The sequence below is a fragment of the Dermochelys coriacea genome, chromosome 11 (assembly GCF_009764565.3).
Source record: "Dermochelys coriacea isolate rDerCor1 chromosome 11, rDerCor1.pri.v4, whole genome shotgun sequence".
NCBI classification, from domain to species: Eukaryota; Metazoa; Chordata; order Testudines; family Dermochelyidae; genus Dermochelys; species Dermochelys coriacea.
The window spans coordinates 15,929,569-15,945,694 of record NC_050078.2 but is presented as its reverse complement, the minus strand read 5'-3'; the positions used below and the strand labels follow the sequence as shown (position 1 = coordinate 15,945,694).

The 16,126-nt window shown below is 37.3% G+C and overlaps 1 protein-coding gene across 2 annotated transcripts in view; it reads left to right on the top strand.

The window, feature by feature from the left end:
* The window catches only part of DPP10 (dipeptidyl peptidase like 10), a 436,765-nt gene extending 423,247 nt beyond the window's left edge, over positions 1-13,518 (top strand). For both annotated transcript variants that reach the window (XM_043505016.1, XM_038422353.2), the window contains 7 exons: positions 33-227; positions 1,757-1,811; positions 6,148-6,247; positions 6,928-6,986; positions 7,072-7,144; positions 8,965-9,038; positions 11,343-13,518. In XM_043505016.1, the coding sequence (XP_043360951.1) occupies positions 33-227; positions 1,757-1,811; positions 6,148-6,247; positions 6,928-6,986; positions 7,072-7,144; positions 8,965-9,038; positions 11,343-11,480 (694 nt within the window). In that variant the 3' untranslated portion in view covers positions 11,481-13,518. The remainder of the gene's footprint in view (positions 1-32; positions 228-1,756; positions 1,812-6,147; positions 6,248-6,927; positions 6,987-7,071; positions 7,145-8,964; positions 9,039-11,342) is intronic.
* The last annotated feature ends 2,608 nt before the right edge of the window (positions 13,519-16,126 follow it).

Here is a 16,126-nt window from a genome sequence, read left to right as displayed (position 1 = left end):
TGTATTTGTGTCTGGTGTGCTGGTATTTACAGTGATGAAGCTCCAGGCAGCCAGTTGGTTACAGATAAGTTTCACGTTGACTGGGATTCAGTGCTTGTCAACTCTGATAATGTCATCATAGCTCGATTTGATGGCAGAGGGAGTGGATTTCAAGGCCTTAAAATTCTACAGGAAGTCCATCGTTGCTTAGGTTCAGTGGAAGTGAAGGACCAAATAGCAGCTGTAGAGTACGTATGTGCAAACTTTTCTTCTATTTTAATCCATTTTTACTTTGATTAATAGACACAATTAACTGAAAATTTCCAGCTATTACTGGTCTCCTTTTGCAGAATGAAATATGTTAAATGCTTATCTTTAGTGCAGTAGCACGTTTCGAAACATTAGGCTTTTCATTGCAAAGTGTGATTCAATGAATAAAAAATCAAAGGGAAAAATGTTTTGGATTGATGTTCCTCTTTGATAAAGTTGTCCTTCCGGGCCTAATCTAAATATGAAATCTAATCTAGTTTACATATTTTTCTAGCTTCCTTAGAAAAATGACTCATGGCATGATATACAGTGCTTCATTACAAGTGAAATATAATGTCTTAGACATATAGGGTCAGATTCTGTTCTCACTTAAATCACTGTAGATCTGGAGTGACTACACTAAATCACCAGAATTACAATAATGTAAATGCAAGTAGAATTTGGCCAAAGGGATATTATCCTCTCACTTGATCATCAGTCTTAGCATGAGTAACTCCATTGCCTGCAACAGAGTTACTGCAGATTTTACCAATTTAAGTAAGAAGAGAATCAGGCCCCTACTATATATTTACATGTAAAAATATTATAACACTTTTTATTAAGGGACCACTCCTCTCATTGATTTCACTGTATTTTAGAAATGGATGAATTATTACCTACATTCATGTACTAAGTATGATCATGTATTGTTTGAACAATTTTAGAATGACATGTTTTATATTTCTGAAAGTCATCTGTAATTCCTGAAGACAATGAAAACATTAACTGTCTACAGGTCAAATGGCTTTGCATCTCTGAAATAGGAGTGGAGTTGCAAAGATGTTGAGTGGAAGGACTCTGTCCTCCATATGTAGACCGAAAGCTTCACAAGGTGCCTCACAGGCTCTTGAAAGGAGCAGCATGCTTCTCCCTGCCTCCCTAACCCCCTTTCCTTGCTACCACACACTGGCAGATTTTCAGAGAGGGGAAGGGACCATGGCCACATTCCCAACTGAATGAATGAGGCCTCCTTTGGGACATGGAGCTCTAATAAGCCGTCTAATTGGCTCCATATCTTAATTCTAAGAGTCCTTCTAAATCAGAGTTCTGCGTTCATGAGTTCAGAGTCATTACTCTGTCTTTTATCTGGTTTCTGTGGGTGCACAGGGTGGGTATGCAGGGTGGCCCTGAGAGTTCTTTCTCTCTTGATGCTATTAAGAAGCAGACTGAAGTTTTCCTGAAATTTGTAGTCTCTCTTCTCTATACTGTATTATCCTTCTGAAAGCATGGTTGATGAATTACCTCTGTGGGAGGATTCATAATTTTGATCATTGCCAAAACACAAGTACTGTAGTATAGGGATCTGAAAACAAACTGCAAGACTTCACAAAAATACACCTTTTATTGTTCTTTTCTGAACTCTTAAAAATCTGTTTCTCACTTAGTTTATCACAATTCTTACTTCTACAAATAACCCACTCCACACATATGACTCTCCAGAATGTAACATTTTCTCTTTTTCTTACAGGTCATTACTGAAACAACCATTCATAGATCCTAACCGACTGAGCATATTTGGAAAGGTAACTTACAAAAATAGCAGGAGGACACTGTCAATTTTAAAATCATTTGTTGCAAACAGATTTATTTACGTATTTTGCAAAAAAAACATTTTTGTTACTAACAATGAAAATCACATTTACTTGTCACTATTGAATATTGATTCAATTTTTTTCTCATATTGAACAACTAGCAGCTAATAAGTCAGTTTCACTTTTCTTTATAGTAACTTTCACTTTCAGTTGCTACTGTTGCAAAATTTGCCTCTCAGATACTGCAGAGGAAAATGTTAATTGTTGAGGGGAAAAAACTGTTTTTCCATCGGAAGTTTTTAAAATAAATGTGTGGAAACATTTCTTTTGGTCTAAGTTTCTGTAAAAACTCATTTCTTGTACAATTTAAATTCTAGTCCATATTTAAATTGACAGTGTCCCTTTAATACACAATTTATATGCAGACATTTTTAGATTTTTGAGTTATTTGAGATAAGATCCTAGAGTGTTGAGTAGCGTCCTTTTTTGTGCCATCTCTTAGAAGTCTCCCTTTTGCTGTTTTGTCATCTGTTTAGCAATGTTATATGCTGTTGCCTCTGGCATCATACAGACCCAGGTAAAGGTTTAACCTTTAGCAAAAAGTTAAAGAGAATCTTAATTATCTCACTTGAAACGAGCTTTTAGACGCTTAACACAGGACAAGTTGTATCTTTTGGAAACTAACATTTGTTCCTTTGTGATATTTAGTTTTAAAATATTACCTTGAAAATGTCAATATTTTGTGTCTTTACTACTTTAAAATCTCACAGTGAAAACAAACAAACAATCAAACCACGGCTTCTAACATATACAGGCACCATGGTCATCAGTTATTGAAGCAGTATGCATTCACTATGAAACCCCTAAATTCTAATCCCCATTCTACTACTGCCTTGCTGTGTGGCTGTAGACAAGCCATTTAACCTCTGAGTCTCACTTTGGCTGTCTGTCTGATGGGGATGATAATACTTACTTCCTCGGAGCTAGCATTGTGGGAATTAGTTAATGGCTTTGCAGCCTAGTGAAAATAAAGTGCTGACTATTATTATTGTTCCAAATGCAACAAGACCTTCCTCTCCAAACACATGACCTCCTACTTTACCACTTGAGATGAAAGAAACTATTGCTGTCAAAAGTTCAATAGCATCTGAGTTTATACTCTGTTTGGAGGCTAGCCACAAAAAAAGAAAACATTTTCAACTAGAGCAGGTTGGGGATTTTCCAACAAGATGTTTAGTAAAAAAATGCAGATTCATCAATCTGAAATGTTTCACAGCACATTTTGCAGGCAGGACCAGCCTCATGATTCTGTGAGAGTCAGGGCAGTCAGCCTTTCCATTTTGTTTCAGGAAAAACATGAACTGAAATGGTTTGATTTTTTTTTCCTAAATGATTTTTTTTATTTCCTTTCAGAGGAAATGTTCTAGCTTTTGTTCTGAAATGGAAAAAAACCGTTGTTGACATTTTACAATTTCCAACAGAAGGGACAATCTGAGTGTTGACCAGTTCTATTTCCAACTAATGAAATGTAAGCATGACTGACTTCATCCACTAAGGGGTGCACATCTCTCTTTGAGGAGTTCTTGTGGCACCTAAGAGACTAACAAATTTATTTGGACATAAGCTTGCGTGGGCTAAAACCCACTTCATCGGATGCATGCAGTGGAAAATACAGTAGAAGATATATATACACAGAGAACATGAAAAAATGGGAGTTGCCATACCAACTGTAACGAGACTAATCAATTAAGGTGGCTATTATCAGCGGGAGAAAAAAAACGTTTGCCTTCAACCATATGAAACATAGTTAACGAAGAACATTTCTTTTTCTTTTATATGCAATACATTTTTGATGATCTGACTAAGGAAGTGAACAGATGATGCCCTTTGCTGGAAGAGTAAGAGGATTGTGCGGATTACCTATGCTGATCTCAACCCAGCTGGACGCACACATATTGTCCTGGAGCTCTCCATCATCCTTGAATGTTATAACATGCTTTTGAGCTACTCAGAACAAAGTCTTGACAAATTCCACAATATAAACTACTAGCAGTAATAACAAAAACAGTTGAAATATCAAGAGGGCAAAGTGTAGAAAACACATACCTCTGTCTATCAGGCAGCCCACCAAAACTATCATGCTCATTTGCAGGAAAGTTATACACCCTACCGATGAAGTACATCAGAAGAGTCTCTCTTAATTTTACATGTCAAACTGTGGTGATATATAGTTTACAACTTTCCATCATGGAAATTGAAAATAAGCTTGAAAGTATGACTGTGTAGCTAACCAACTTGTGGAAAATTTGGTAGTAGAGGTGAAGCCACAGAAATTTAACTAAGAACGGGAAGTCCAGATTCTTAAATCATAAAATACCAACTAAATATTGTATAACCATTGAAGGAAACTATACATGTTATATGTATGCCCGGGGAATCCTGGCTGGAAGCAAAGGCACAACCCCAAAGAAAAAATATTCCCAACAGAACTAAACTGGGTTGTTAATGGAGACAAGGTATAAATTTTGAATAAATTGGCAATACCTATCTAGAATTAAACTTGTGCTGTGAAACTACTGCAAAAAGTACAAGCAGAATATTAAACAAATGGCCAAGAAAAAGAATCTGGAGGCAGAAAGAAGTTACTGTTCCATTCAGCTCTTTGAATTATACAAGTTACTGGCACCCACATCAACATTCTCTCATAGCCAAAATCTTTTACTATGTGTGGGCAATTTTGTGTTGTCTTTCGCAATTTAGGCTAGGATTTCTATGAGAATTGGGCACCTAATTCTCTTAGGCTTTTACAAAAATCCCAGTCTTATTCTCTATTTTCTTCTCTGTACCCAGTTAGCATTGACAAAGTTCTGAGTCCAAGAACACACTTTTTGATTTATCTCTTTTTCCTTAACTAAGATTTAGCAAAGTTTTTAAATGCTCCGAGAATTCCAGAAAGATGAACTTTTTTTATTAACCATTTTAGAACTGAAGAAAAGGATATAGAAAATCATCTCAATAAGACGTAAATGAACCCTGGCCAACCGTCTCCATTACTTTTTCGTTGTTCAGTGCCCTTCTGCTGGATTAATTTTTACAGAGAATTATCATGCAAAAGAAAAATCCACCTTCAGAAAGGCAATTTTCTAGCAATAATCAAGAGAGAAAAGATAATAGCCCTTCTAAGAGAAACACAATGAATATAGTAAAAGCATTAAACCTGGACTGCAGGACCTTAAACTCCATCTTTTCAGACTCTGGAGTTAACCTACAAGTATTTCATATAGATTGTCAAATTCATCCAAAACAAAACCCTGGTGGATAGTCTCAAATAAAAAGACTCCAGTTCACACGTCTCTTCTGCATACCACCCTATCCCACCAATAGAGGATGGATTTCAGACACTCTGCACAAAGTGCCTTTCAGGGTGGTGAGATGTGAAGAGGTGTCTTAACCTCATCTTTGCACTTCTCTGATCTTGCTGCTGCTCTGTGCAGGCCATGCCCCCTATACTGCAGTGCAGCAGCCTGAGGGCTGCTTGAACACATGCTACTATAGCCACAGAAATGCAGAGCATTGAACTTACTGGCCACCTTTCTTCTAGCCACATATCCTTTTGGCAAGGTCAGGAGAATGCTTATGGCAGGATATATCAGCAGAGAGTCTCCCACACACATGGGTGATCTCTGCTCCATTTAAGGCAGCACTTGAGCGAGTTTTTGTGGGGCAAAGTGCATCAGAGAATCTGACCCTCTCTAAGGGGAATGTGACAATGTTTCAAGCAGAAATCCCCATTGAAGGCAATGGGAATCCATCTGTAAAGACTGAAGTTTAGAGAGAGGACAGGTGACAGCTCTCCCTTCCTCCTTAGCCTCAGCCTATAGCCTCAGTGTTTACCCAGAAATAAGCAAAAAATCTTCACAAAATATATTAATGTAAACAAAAATTCTCCTATCTAAGCACTGTCTCTGACACACTTACCTTCAATTTTTCTATTTGTATCACTCGCCAATTCTTCTGCAGGCTGAGAGCTAGTCTGCACAATGAGACTATGGTATCTTAAATTAAAATATACCTCTTCTTATTCTTATTAAAAAATTATAAATTATAACATATTTTTAAAGCCTCAGGCTTCATAGCAAGACAGAACTGCCACACTTCTTTTCACTCTTCATTCATAGGTTTTTAATTCATGCTAAACCAATAGTTGCAGGTGTAAATACTGTGGAATGACATGACAAAGGTAGCATGATACTCTTTAACTTCATCTATATTAAGAAACAATGAACAAGAACAATCAAACAGCAAATCATGTTATCTGGTTTAATAGGGATATGGCGGATACATTGCATCAATGATCCTGAAATCCAATGAAAGACTTTTTAAATGTGGAGCCGTTATTGCACCAATCACAGACATGAAGTTGTATGGTGAGTATTTCCCATCCTGCCATTTTATTAAATGATTTGCTTAGAATATCTATACAGCAGATCTGTAACTCAGGTTAACTAAGTTCAGGTAGTGTAGTGGAACTGTATTAAAACTAGGCAAATTGGACATATGGTTCCAATTTTAAAATGAGGATAATTAATTACTGGAGCAATTAAGCACAGGATGTGGTAGATTCTCCATCACTTAGAGGTCTTTAAGATTTTTCAAAAGAAACTAAGGGATTAGGTGTCAAATGCTCCAGAAATCAGTGAAAGTTGGGTACCTAATCCCTTAGGCCCCTTTAAAAATCCAAACCTAAATGAATATTGGATGTCTTTCTAACAGATATGAGGTGAAATCTTGTCCCCATTTAAGTCAGTGGCAAAGCTCTAATTGACTGCAACAGGGCCAGGCTTTCACCATGCTTTGGTTCAATCACAATATATTGGGCTCAGTGCAGGAACTGTTGGGTAAAGTTCTGTGGCCTGCGTTATGCAGTGGTCAGACTACATGATTATAGTGTTCCCTCTTGACCTTAAAGTCTATTAATCTCTTTTCAAGATGAAGACTTACCATCTTTATGGCTTAACAAGCTTCTGCTGGCTTTTAACCAGAAATAAAGATTTTTAAAAATGGAATTTGTCTTGATTAACTCTGAATTTCCTGTTTTCCTTTGTAGCTTCAGCTTTTTCAGAAAGGTACCTTGGCATTCCATCTAAAGAGGAAAATACATATCAAGTAAGTTATTTTAACAAATAATTAAAAGTAATGGTTTGGCTTTTAAAATATACTGCAATTACATTGTGTTGTTCATTTTTAATAGGCATCCAGTGTACTACACAATATTCATGGTTTAAAAGAAGAGAATTTGCTAATAGTTCATGGGACAGCCGATAGTAAGTATTTATAAATGCAATTACATTTGCAGTTACAGCTTTTAATACACAGCTGCTCAAAGAAAGATTAGGTATGTAGCAAGAATACACATTTTTATACTGTTCATCTTTGTCTCCCTTCTAGTAGAATTGTCCATCCAAAGAGACCTGATTGTCAGTTTCAGTTGCCAATTGTAAATCTAAATGGATGACATTTTCCTTTGCTACCTATTTGTAACTCTTAGCTGCTGTATGTTCTAATTTGTTTAAATCTGGTGAAGCAGGATGTTGCTAGTGAAAGGCACTGTATCAATTATTAATAAGGTGACATACATTTTTAATAGTCTTTTAAATTAATCCTGGTTTTGCGATTGAAAGCATAATAAATGTCAGCATAATCAGTGATAAACAGTATCTTTCAGTAAATTAACCCTTTGGCTAATTAATTAAACTGTAACAATGGGGAATACTTAAGCTATTTAGGGCTAGATTGTAATTTGCTCTTGAGCATAGTCATTGGAGTTAGCACCAGTATAACGCGTGTGAGTGAAACCAGAACCAGGCGCAGGGATGTCAGGCAGCAAAGAATTTGGCCTGTGCTAGTTGACAAGTAATTTTGTTTTAGTATATTTTGCTGTTCATGGTAAAGGGGTAAATAGTGACTTGGATTCCCAGCCCATCTAGGGTACTAAACTGCATTTTATGCCTTGCACAGCCTACCTAGATCACATACATGTTTGCTCTGCTCCTCTCAGAACAGGTGGGTGGGGAGGAATGGAAATGGACAGAGTCAATGTGGTGGTCGACCCGGCAGAACTGGCATGGGAGACTTGGAATTTGCTGCTGGTATATGCCAGCAGCAAAATACTACCCCTCTGTCTTCCAGACCAAAGGGGAATTAGGGAGGGAATTAAGTCTGTAAGAGGTGTCTGAGCAGTATAGTGCCTTCCAGGGACTCCTCCTAGCTTTGAGTAGTTTGTGCACCCTCTTCTTCAGGACTGTGCCTCGTAATACAGTCTAGCTAGTCCATCAGTACTTACTGAACCCTAGTTTCATGTTTGCTCTGAATGAAGCAAACACAAGCATGGTCCCAGAGCTGCATGTTTGTACCACCATGAAGTTTAGATTATTGAAATAACATTAAAAAAGGCTTATTTCCTAAATGAACACAGTCTCTTACAATCCTGTGCAAACAATAGAAAATCTGACATGCTGTCATTTAACACTGACAAACATTAATTGCATTTGAATACACCAATGCTACTCACCTTCAAACTATTTCCGTCCTTGCTAAGCAATGGGTGAAAAATAAGAATTCCTACATAGTACCCAGAAAGTATACTGTATTACAGTGCTGTCCATCACTGCAGCACTATTGTTGTTTGCTACGGTATGTATCTCAGGTGCAGTCGGAAAGGGTATGTCTACATTGCAATCATTGGTATGACTGCAGCAGGTGTAGACATACTTGAGCTAGTTTTGATCTAACTAGCTCAAATAACAATAGCAGTGAATCAATAACTATACAGGCAATAATATGGGCTGTACAAGCCTACCCGGGTTAGGACCCTGAGTATGTACTCGATCAGCCAGCCCATGCTGCTGCTATTTTAAATCTAGCTGGGTAGATCAAATATAGCTTGGGAGTGTCTAAATGTGCTGCAATCACACTTCTGATTGCAGTGTAGATAGACCTTAATCAACTACAAATCTGGTAGCAGTTTTCCACATAACTTCAACCAAAAAATGTCTTTATCTAAGAGGAAAATAAATAAATACAATTAATAAATAAGTACAATAATAATGTTGTTCACTAATATGTAGATGTTATTGTCTTGTAGCTAAAGTCCATTTCCAACACTCAGCAGAACTAATTAAACATCTAATAAAAGCTGGAGTTAATTACACTATGCAGGTATGTAATGCTCAGGTGTCTCTCACAGGTGCATTGTTCAGTGTTTAATCTCATTTTGCTTTTTCTCACCTATAATTATCTATGTATGGGCTCTTTGGATAACTTGTATCCCCGCCCAGCATACAGTAAAATCACCAGTGACTGCAGTTAGAATTCTGTCTAACCCCTTTTCCTGATAGTTAGTAAAGAAGTCAAGGAGAGATCCCTGTGACACTTCCACAGGGCTCCTTCTCCGAAGTCAATACATGACCACTTATCTGTGGTCTCTGTCCTTTGGCTGGATTACAGTTAATAACAGAGTGGCTCCAAACCACTTTGTCTCATATGAAATGCTTTAGTAAAATCTAAATCTATTCCACCCAATGCAAAGGGTTCCAAACTGTGGTTTGTGGTCACTGATGATCCATGAGGCACTGGCTGGTCACATAGTACTGATTTTCCTCCTTATTTTCAGCTGCTAAAAATTGCATTAAAAGCAGCTAAAAATACTGTAACAGGCTTCCTCTCCCCCACTGTGTGGGTTGCAGGTGGGTGTAGTTTAAGAGAGCAGCTCGGGGAATGGAAAGTGGAGCAAAGTTTATTTTGTGGGGTGGAAATGCTGGTCACCAGCTGTTGGCAAGTGCTGCTGCTGCTGTTCAATGGCTCTGGCTGCATTAAACTGTGTTGGCTTTTCAATGTGTTTTTGGCTCATTCATTTGAATGCCCCTGCTGCTATGATACATCACAAACCCTAATGTTACTTGTCCATCTAAGAAAATGCTGTAGTTGCCACGGGGATGTATAGAATCACAAATGGGGAAGAAGAGGAGAGGTGGGCCTCCCAATTGTGAATGACAAAGGGAAAGTGGTGCCAGGGCTCCCAAATGGGAAGGGACCTGGTCTGTGGGAATGAGGAGGGGCTGGTGTGCGAGACTACAAATGGAAGGGATGGGAGGTATCCATGAAACACTGTCTGTTAAGATGTGGTTCATATAATGGAAGTGTTTCAGAACTTCTGATCTAGGATCTGATTCCCTCCTCCATGGCTGCGGAGGGCCCTATACAAAGGCACCAGTCAGCTTTGTTGCCCTAAGAGTAAAGGTGTCCATGTGCAGACACCTCTGCAGAAACAGCGGGGGAAAGGGGGTTGGCAGGTTATTTAGGGGACATAGATTGTGCTCTATTTTTATACAGGACCTAGTACATTGTAGCTTCTAATGGAAACAAGTAATACATGATTATAGTTCTCCCTTCCAGACACAGGTAAAGACCCTGTATATAGTACTCCAAGCATTGGGATGGAGCAATGGCCACTATGCTCTGAGGAAGTGGGAGGTGGGGTAGGGCAGGAATTCCTGTCCTACATGTCACTCTGCATCTCTGTAAAAAGAAAAGGAGTACTTGTGGCCCCTTAGAGACTAACACATTTATTTGAGCATAAGCTTTTGTGAGCTACAGTCAAGTGAGCTGTAGCTCACGAAAGCTTATGTTCAAATAAATTTGTTAGTCTCTAAGGGGCCACAAGTATTCCTTTTCTTTTTGTGAATACAAACTAACACGGCTGCTACTCTGAAACCTGCATCTCTGTAGCAACTCACCTGTGGTTACTCAAGCTGAGCTCTGTGGCCTGGATTTCCCTCCCAAATCCTGAAGTCCCTTCTCTATCCTTGCAGCAAAGAGTCCTGTGGCATCTTATAGACTAACAGACATATTGGAGCATAAGCTTTCGTGGGTGAATACCCACTTCTTCGGATCACATGCATCTGACGAAGTGGGTATTCACCCACGAAAGCTTGTGCTCCAATATGTCTTTTAGTCTATAAGGTGCCACAGGACTCTTTGCCGCTTCTAAAGATCCAGACTAACACGGCAACCCTTCTGATTCTTCTCTATCCTTGCACAGGAAAAGCACCCATTATTTGGGGGCTGAGGCGACTACAGTGGCTATTTATGTTCACCATGAGGGAAGGTGTGAGGTTTTGGATGAGGTAGAGAAATAGTAACACCTATGAAAAGGTCTTCCGTTGAATACTTCCTTTGGCTGCACTGAAAATCCCAACCAGAAATGCTTTTCTGAACACAATATCTGAGCATAGGCTTTTATGGCTAAAGATCACAATGCAGTCATTTAGTGCTGGTTTTGAATCCCAATCAAATGAATTTTGCTTTGAAGTTTATCACTTTCATTGATACCATAAAACTATTGAACATAGTCATTCTGTTGTCAACTGAAAAGCTTTGAAAGTCAGATTGAAAAAATTAGAGCCCTAAATATCTGAACTGATTTTTTTTAAGACTGTTTACTTTCTCCTTTTCCTCTGCTAGATCTACCCAGATGAAGGTCATAACATTGCATCTGAGAAAAGCAAATATCACCTTTACAGCACAATCCTTGGGTTTTTTAGTGCTTGTTTAAAGGAGGAAGCCCCAATTTTACCACAGGAACCTGAAGAGGATGAATAAGGAAGCCTGTTTGTACAGTACTGAAAGGAGACTTACTTTGTGGCTCAATAAAACCTTAAATAAAAGTGACTGTAAGATTGCAGATTCTGCAGAAGCTCAAGGGCAGCTAAAGGATATAACAGTGGAACAGCACATTTAGAGATACTGAGCTAATAAACTGGAATTTGAATACAAAGTCCAAACATATTACCGAGGGACAAAACCTATACCTTTGTGGATGAACAACGGTTGGTTACAGTTTCCTGGACAAACTTAGTTTTACATAAGTGTAGAGTTAGTGCATGTTTATTATGTTAAGCCTCACTGTTTGTTCTGTAAGTAGTTGCTCTGTTTTTAATTTAAATGCACATCTTTATCCATTTTTGCATTATGCTCTACCAATCATAAATATTAAGGCCACTTATATTTTAAAAGGTGAGTTGCAATCTAATACTTTACTGTAACATTACAATAAGTGCAATTCCTTTCCTGCCTATTAAGCATAAGAAAGCATTGAGTTAATAAAGGATGTGATATTTTCTATAGTTTCTGTTTAAAGGGAAAATATTGTCCAGTGGGTCATATAACATAAGTATAGCAACTGATTTTATTTTTATTTGTTTTAATTTCAGACATTTATTACTGTTATTGTACCTATTAGTAATCAGTAAGGGCATTTTTGGAAGTGCACTCTTGGTCTTTATGTATATACACAAGACTTCCTAAACAGAAAATCTTTGTATGCTTGAATAATTTTTCAAGCCATAATTAACAGCTGTGTTTTAACAATGTCTGCAATTGAAATACTTCCCCAATCCCAAATGTATCATTTCCATAAGAAATGTTTGGGTTGTGTTTTGGTATTGTTTATAGTAGTTAATAGTTTGCTGGTTACACTCTAATTTTTGAATATGCTACTTTGTCAGGTGTAAATTAGATACATAAATATTAAATTATAGTTTCAGATAAAGAAATTTTATTAACAATGTAATGCCATTGAGTAATATTTTACTCTAAAAAAGAAATCTTTGCTCAGATTCCATTCTAATTTCTGTGGCAGTAGCAGGTAACTGGAACAGTCTGTCAGTTTTTATTTGGTATTCCACAGCTGCTCATTAAGAAGGATTTACATTCAACGGTGTTACGAAGAAATGAAGTATTTTTCATCCATAGCCAAGGAAACTCCTGACAAATGAAATTTTGGTATTTTATTCAGATGGAGATACTAAAATGCATCCATTTATTTCTCAAGGTTAATTACAGCACTAGAAATTGACACTACGAAATAAACAAAGCAGTCAACACAGGTCATCAGAATATTAACCTCAACGATTGAAATCAAACATTATGTTCATTTAATATTAAATATGTTCCAGAAGGTATCTGAAGGCTCTTGACAAATGCTGTGCAATGCACATAAATACATATGTAATTTTTTTCTCTGGATATTATTTATTAATGCTTTTCTATGTGATTAGGATTTCATTTCTTGCGAGATTAAAATTAACATAATCAACATAATTTTTGGAAAGTAATTTATACTATTTAAAATGCAAAGTTTTGCATATTTTATGAAGAATTAAAATTGTTTTTAAGGTACATTGAAATTCATCTGAAGCTTTTTAATCAATATTTTCTTCTGGAATATTTTCTTCTTTGACTGCTAGAGTTTTTTCTGATGCAAATAGTTAAGTTGTCTGAAAGATGGTTTTATGGAGCACTTAAAAGTATTTGTCTATTAATGTTTAGTATTTACTTTGTTTTATTAGCAATTTTTATCTATTTTCAATTAGTTTAATACACTTTTAATGTGCATTTGTCTGGGTCACAGCGTGACCGCAAAGTCTGAGTATGTCTGCAGTGGAGGATATGGGAACACTCTATGTACTAGGAAAGACGTCAAGACAAATTTGAGAAAATCAGTTTTTTCAGCAGCAGCAAGCAAGAAATCAAACACAGACTTACCAACTCTGCTTATACTACAGGATCAGCACTTCAACTTATTAAACAGTTGGAATTTGTTCTTGTAAATTTACCCAGATTATGTCCTTCCTCATTTTCCTCGGATATGCTACCATGAACCGAATTTTCCTACTCAAACACAATGGGTGAAATCCTGGCCCCACTGAAGTCAGTGGGAATTTTACCACTGATTTCAATGGGGCCAGGCTTCCACATGATAAATGCACACATAAGGCCTGCATCTGGATGTACAAACAAGTGCACTCAGTGTATGTACCCGTGACTGGGGTCCCACTATGCCTTCACATGACATCAGTCTGCATATGCTATCTGCATATGGCCATGCACTGTGAACATGTGCCTGCTTTTTATCTAGGAGACAGCAGGCGTGCATTCTGATTTTCATTTTTAATACATTTAGTATTTTTTCTTATTAAGTCACAAATACAAACATTTCCATTGACTTTTCTTTACAACAGTCTATCATTCAAATATAGGGTGAGCATCAGACCTTGGGAGAAGGTTTTACAAATGAAATTATTATCCACCAGTTCAATTTTGGTTTTGCATTACAGATCCAGTCTCTGAATCTACCTAAATCGAAAAAAACAAACTGTTTTTTGTCAGCAACTATCTTTGATCACACTAATGGGATTCAGATTTAGATTTTAATCTTATGAACATCTTCAGAATTATTCTGCGTTGTACAGTGTTTGGCTCCTTTCACTTGCTCTGTTGGCCCAGCCAGGTATTGTTATGTAAATAGAAGCCTGTAGGTAATTACTGCATTATTAGTAGTAATTTGTATTTAAGGAGCACCTAAAGGCCACAGTCAGGAACTATAACCAATTGTGCTAGTTACTGTACACATGAATGGCCCAAAGAGCTTGTAGTCTAAGTACCCCATCTATTTCTAACCACTATGTAAATATTTTAAGGCCAGAAAAACTACTACTAGATTCATCCTCCTTTTAAAATATGACTTTTTTTAGACTATACCTGCTATTTTGAAAAGGGCAATAAAATCAGAATCTGTCCATTTACTCTCCAACAGTTTATATAGCTTAACCTTCAAAACTCCTTCCTGATCTCTCTTCTAGCTATAATACTGGTACTTGCAAGACCCATAAGAATCATGGGTCAAATTGTGTTCTCAATTATACGATGAAATCAGGAGCAATATTATATATATCAAGGGAGTTTTTCCTGAATTATACTGCCTCATAGAAATCAGAATCTGGTCTGTTTTGTTTTTTCAGAGTAGCAGCCGTGTTAGTCTGTATTCGCAAAAAGAAAAGGAGTACTGGTGGCACCTTAGAGACTAACAAATTTATTAGAGCATAAGCTTTCGTGAGCTGTAGCTCACGAAAGCTTATGCTCTAATAAATTTGTTAGTCTCTAAGGTGCCACCAGTACTCCTTTTGTTTTGTTTTTGTTTTTGTTTTATTGATTGACTGAAATATATTCTTTAATCTTAATGCAGTCAGGCAAATGGATTGCTTAGGAGAAACCTGATCAGTATATGCTATCTGCAGCCTTGTCTTATGATTGTTTTTTTTTCTTTTAGAGTCAAGTACCCTCGGGTTATTATATTGCAGGTATCTGTAGACCTACTCACAGATCTGAGAGCCGAGGGTGACTCACTCTGCTTTGAGACTCAGTTTGCAAATATAATCCAATAGATTCATTTAGTCTAGTGTCTGTAGCTTCTCATCGAGAAAGGCTTTCATTTGATCCAAAGACTCCCAGACAGGGGATTTGGTAGTGTTGGGTTTGATTTGGCAGAAGTCATAAAATGCAGAAGGCTCTTGATATTTAACTGAATATCCTTTGCTACAGATTTAGTAGGCATATTGAAAGTTCCTGAAACCTAGAATAATGGCAGAAAGAAAAGACGAGACAGAAGCAACCCTGTATTCCCTCTGCCAGTCTCTTTTAGACAGCTGGAAGCACCTGTTTTATGTCTGCTTTAAGTAATTCCTGCTGACTGCCACTCCCTTCTGGGGAAGAGAGCACTTTCCCAGCATTGGTAAATGAGCTACTTCCATAGAAAATCCTTTTATGCAAATAGCAACACTCCTCTTTTTTTTTAAATTGATTCCAAGGTAGGTAAGTAATAAGTATCAGACCTGAATCCCTCATGTATTACACCTTGGCTTCTACCAACAAGCTATCAAAATCCTAAATCAATACTGTTTTTGGTGATTGAGGTAAGTGCCTATGTTACTGGAGAAGACTTATACCTGAAAACTACAGTGCTATTAAATTTGCTAGGCCAGATCCTCGGGTGGTATAAATCAGCATAGCTCCAAAGAAATTAAAGGAGCTATACTGCTTTTTACATCTGAGAATCTGACCCGCTGTCTCCATTTACGGTAGGGTCAAGACTTTTTGCCTGTGGAAATAGTTTAGAAATACGAATTTCTGCCTTTATATAAGTTTGCATCAAAAAAATTGATTCAATTATTGTTGTAGCCCTTGAGGTCGTAAATGGAGTATGCAGTGCCTGTTTTAATTGTGACGCTCTCAGTGCTGAAGTCCCAGTGCAATATGTAATAATAAAACAACATATTCAAACAAGCAAAAAACCTGCTTTCATAAGATGAAACAGAAAGGATCACAAGTAGTGAAGAGGAAGGCTTAGAAACCTAAGAAAGGCTATAGTACAATGGTTTTCAATCTTTTTTCATAGATACTATGGTAAC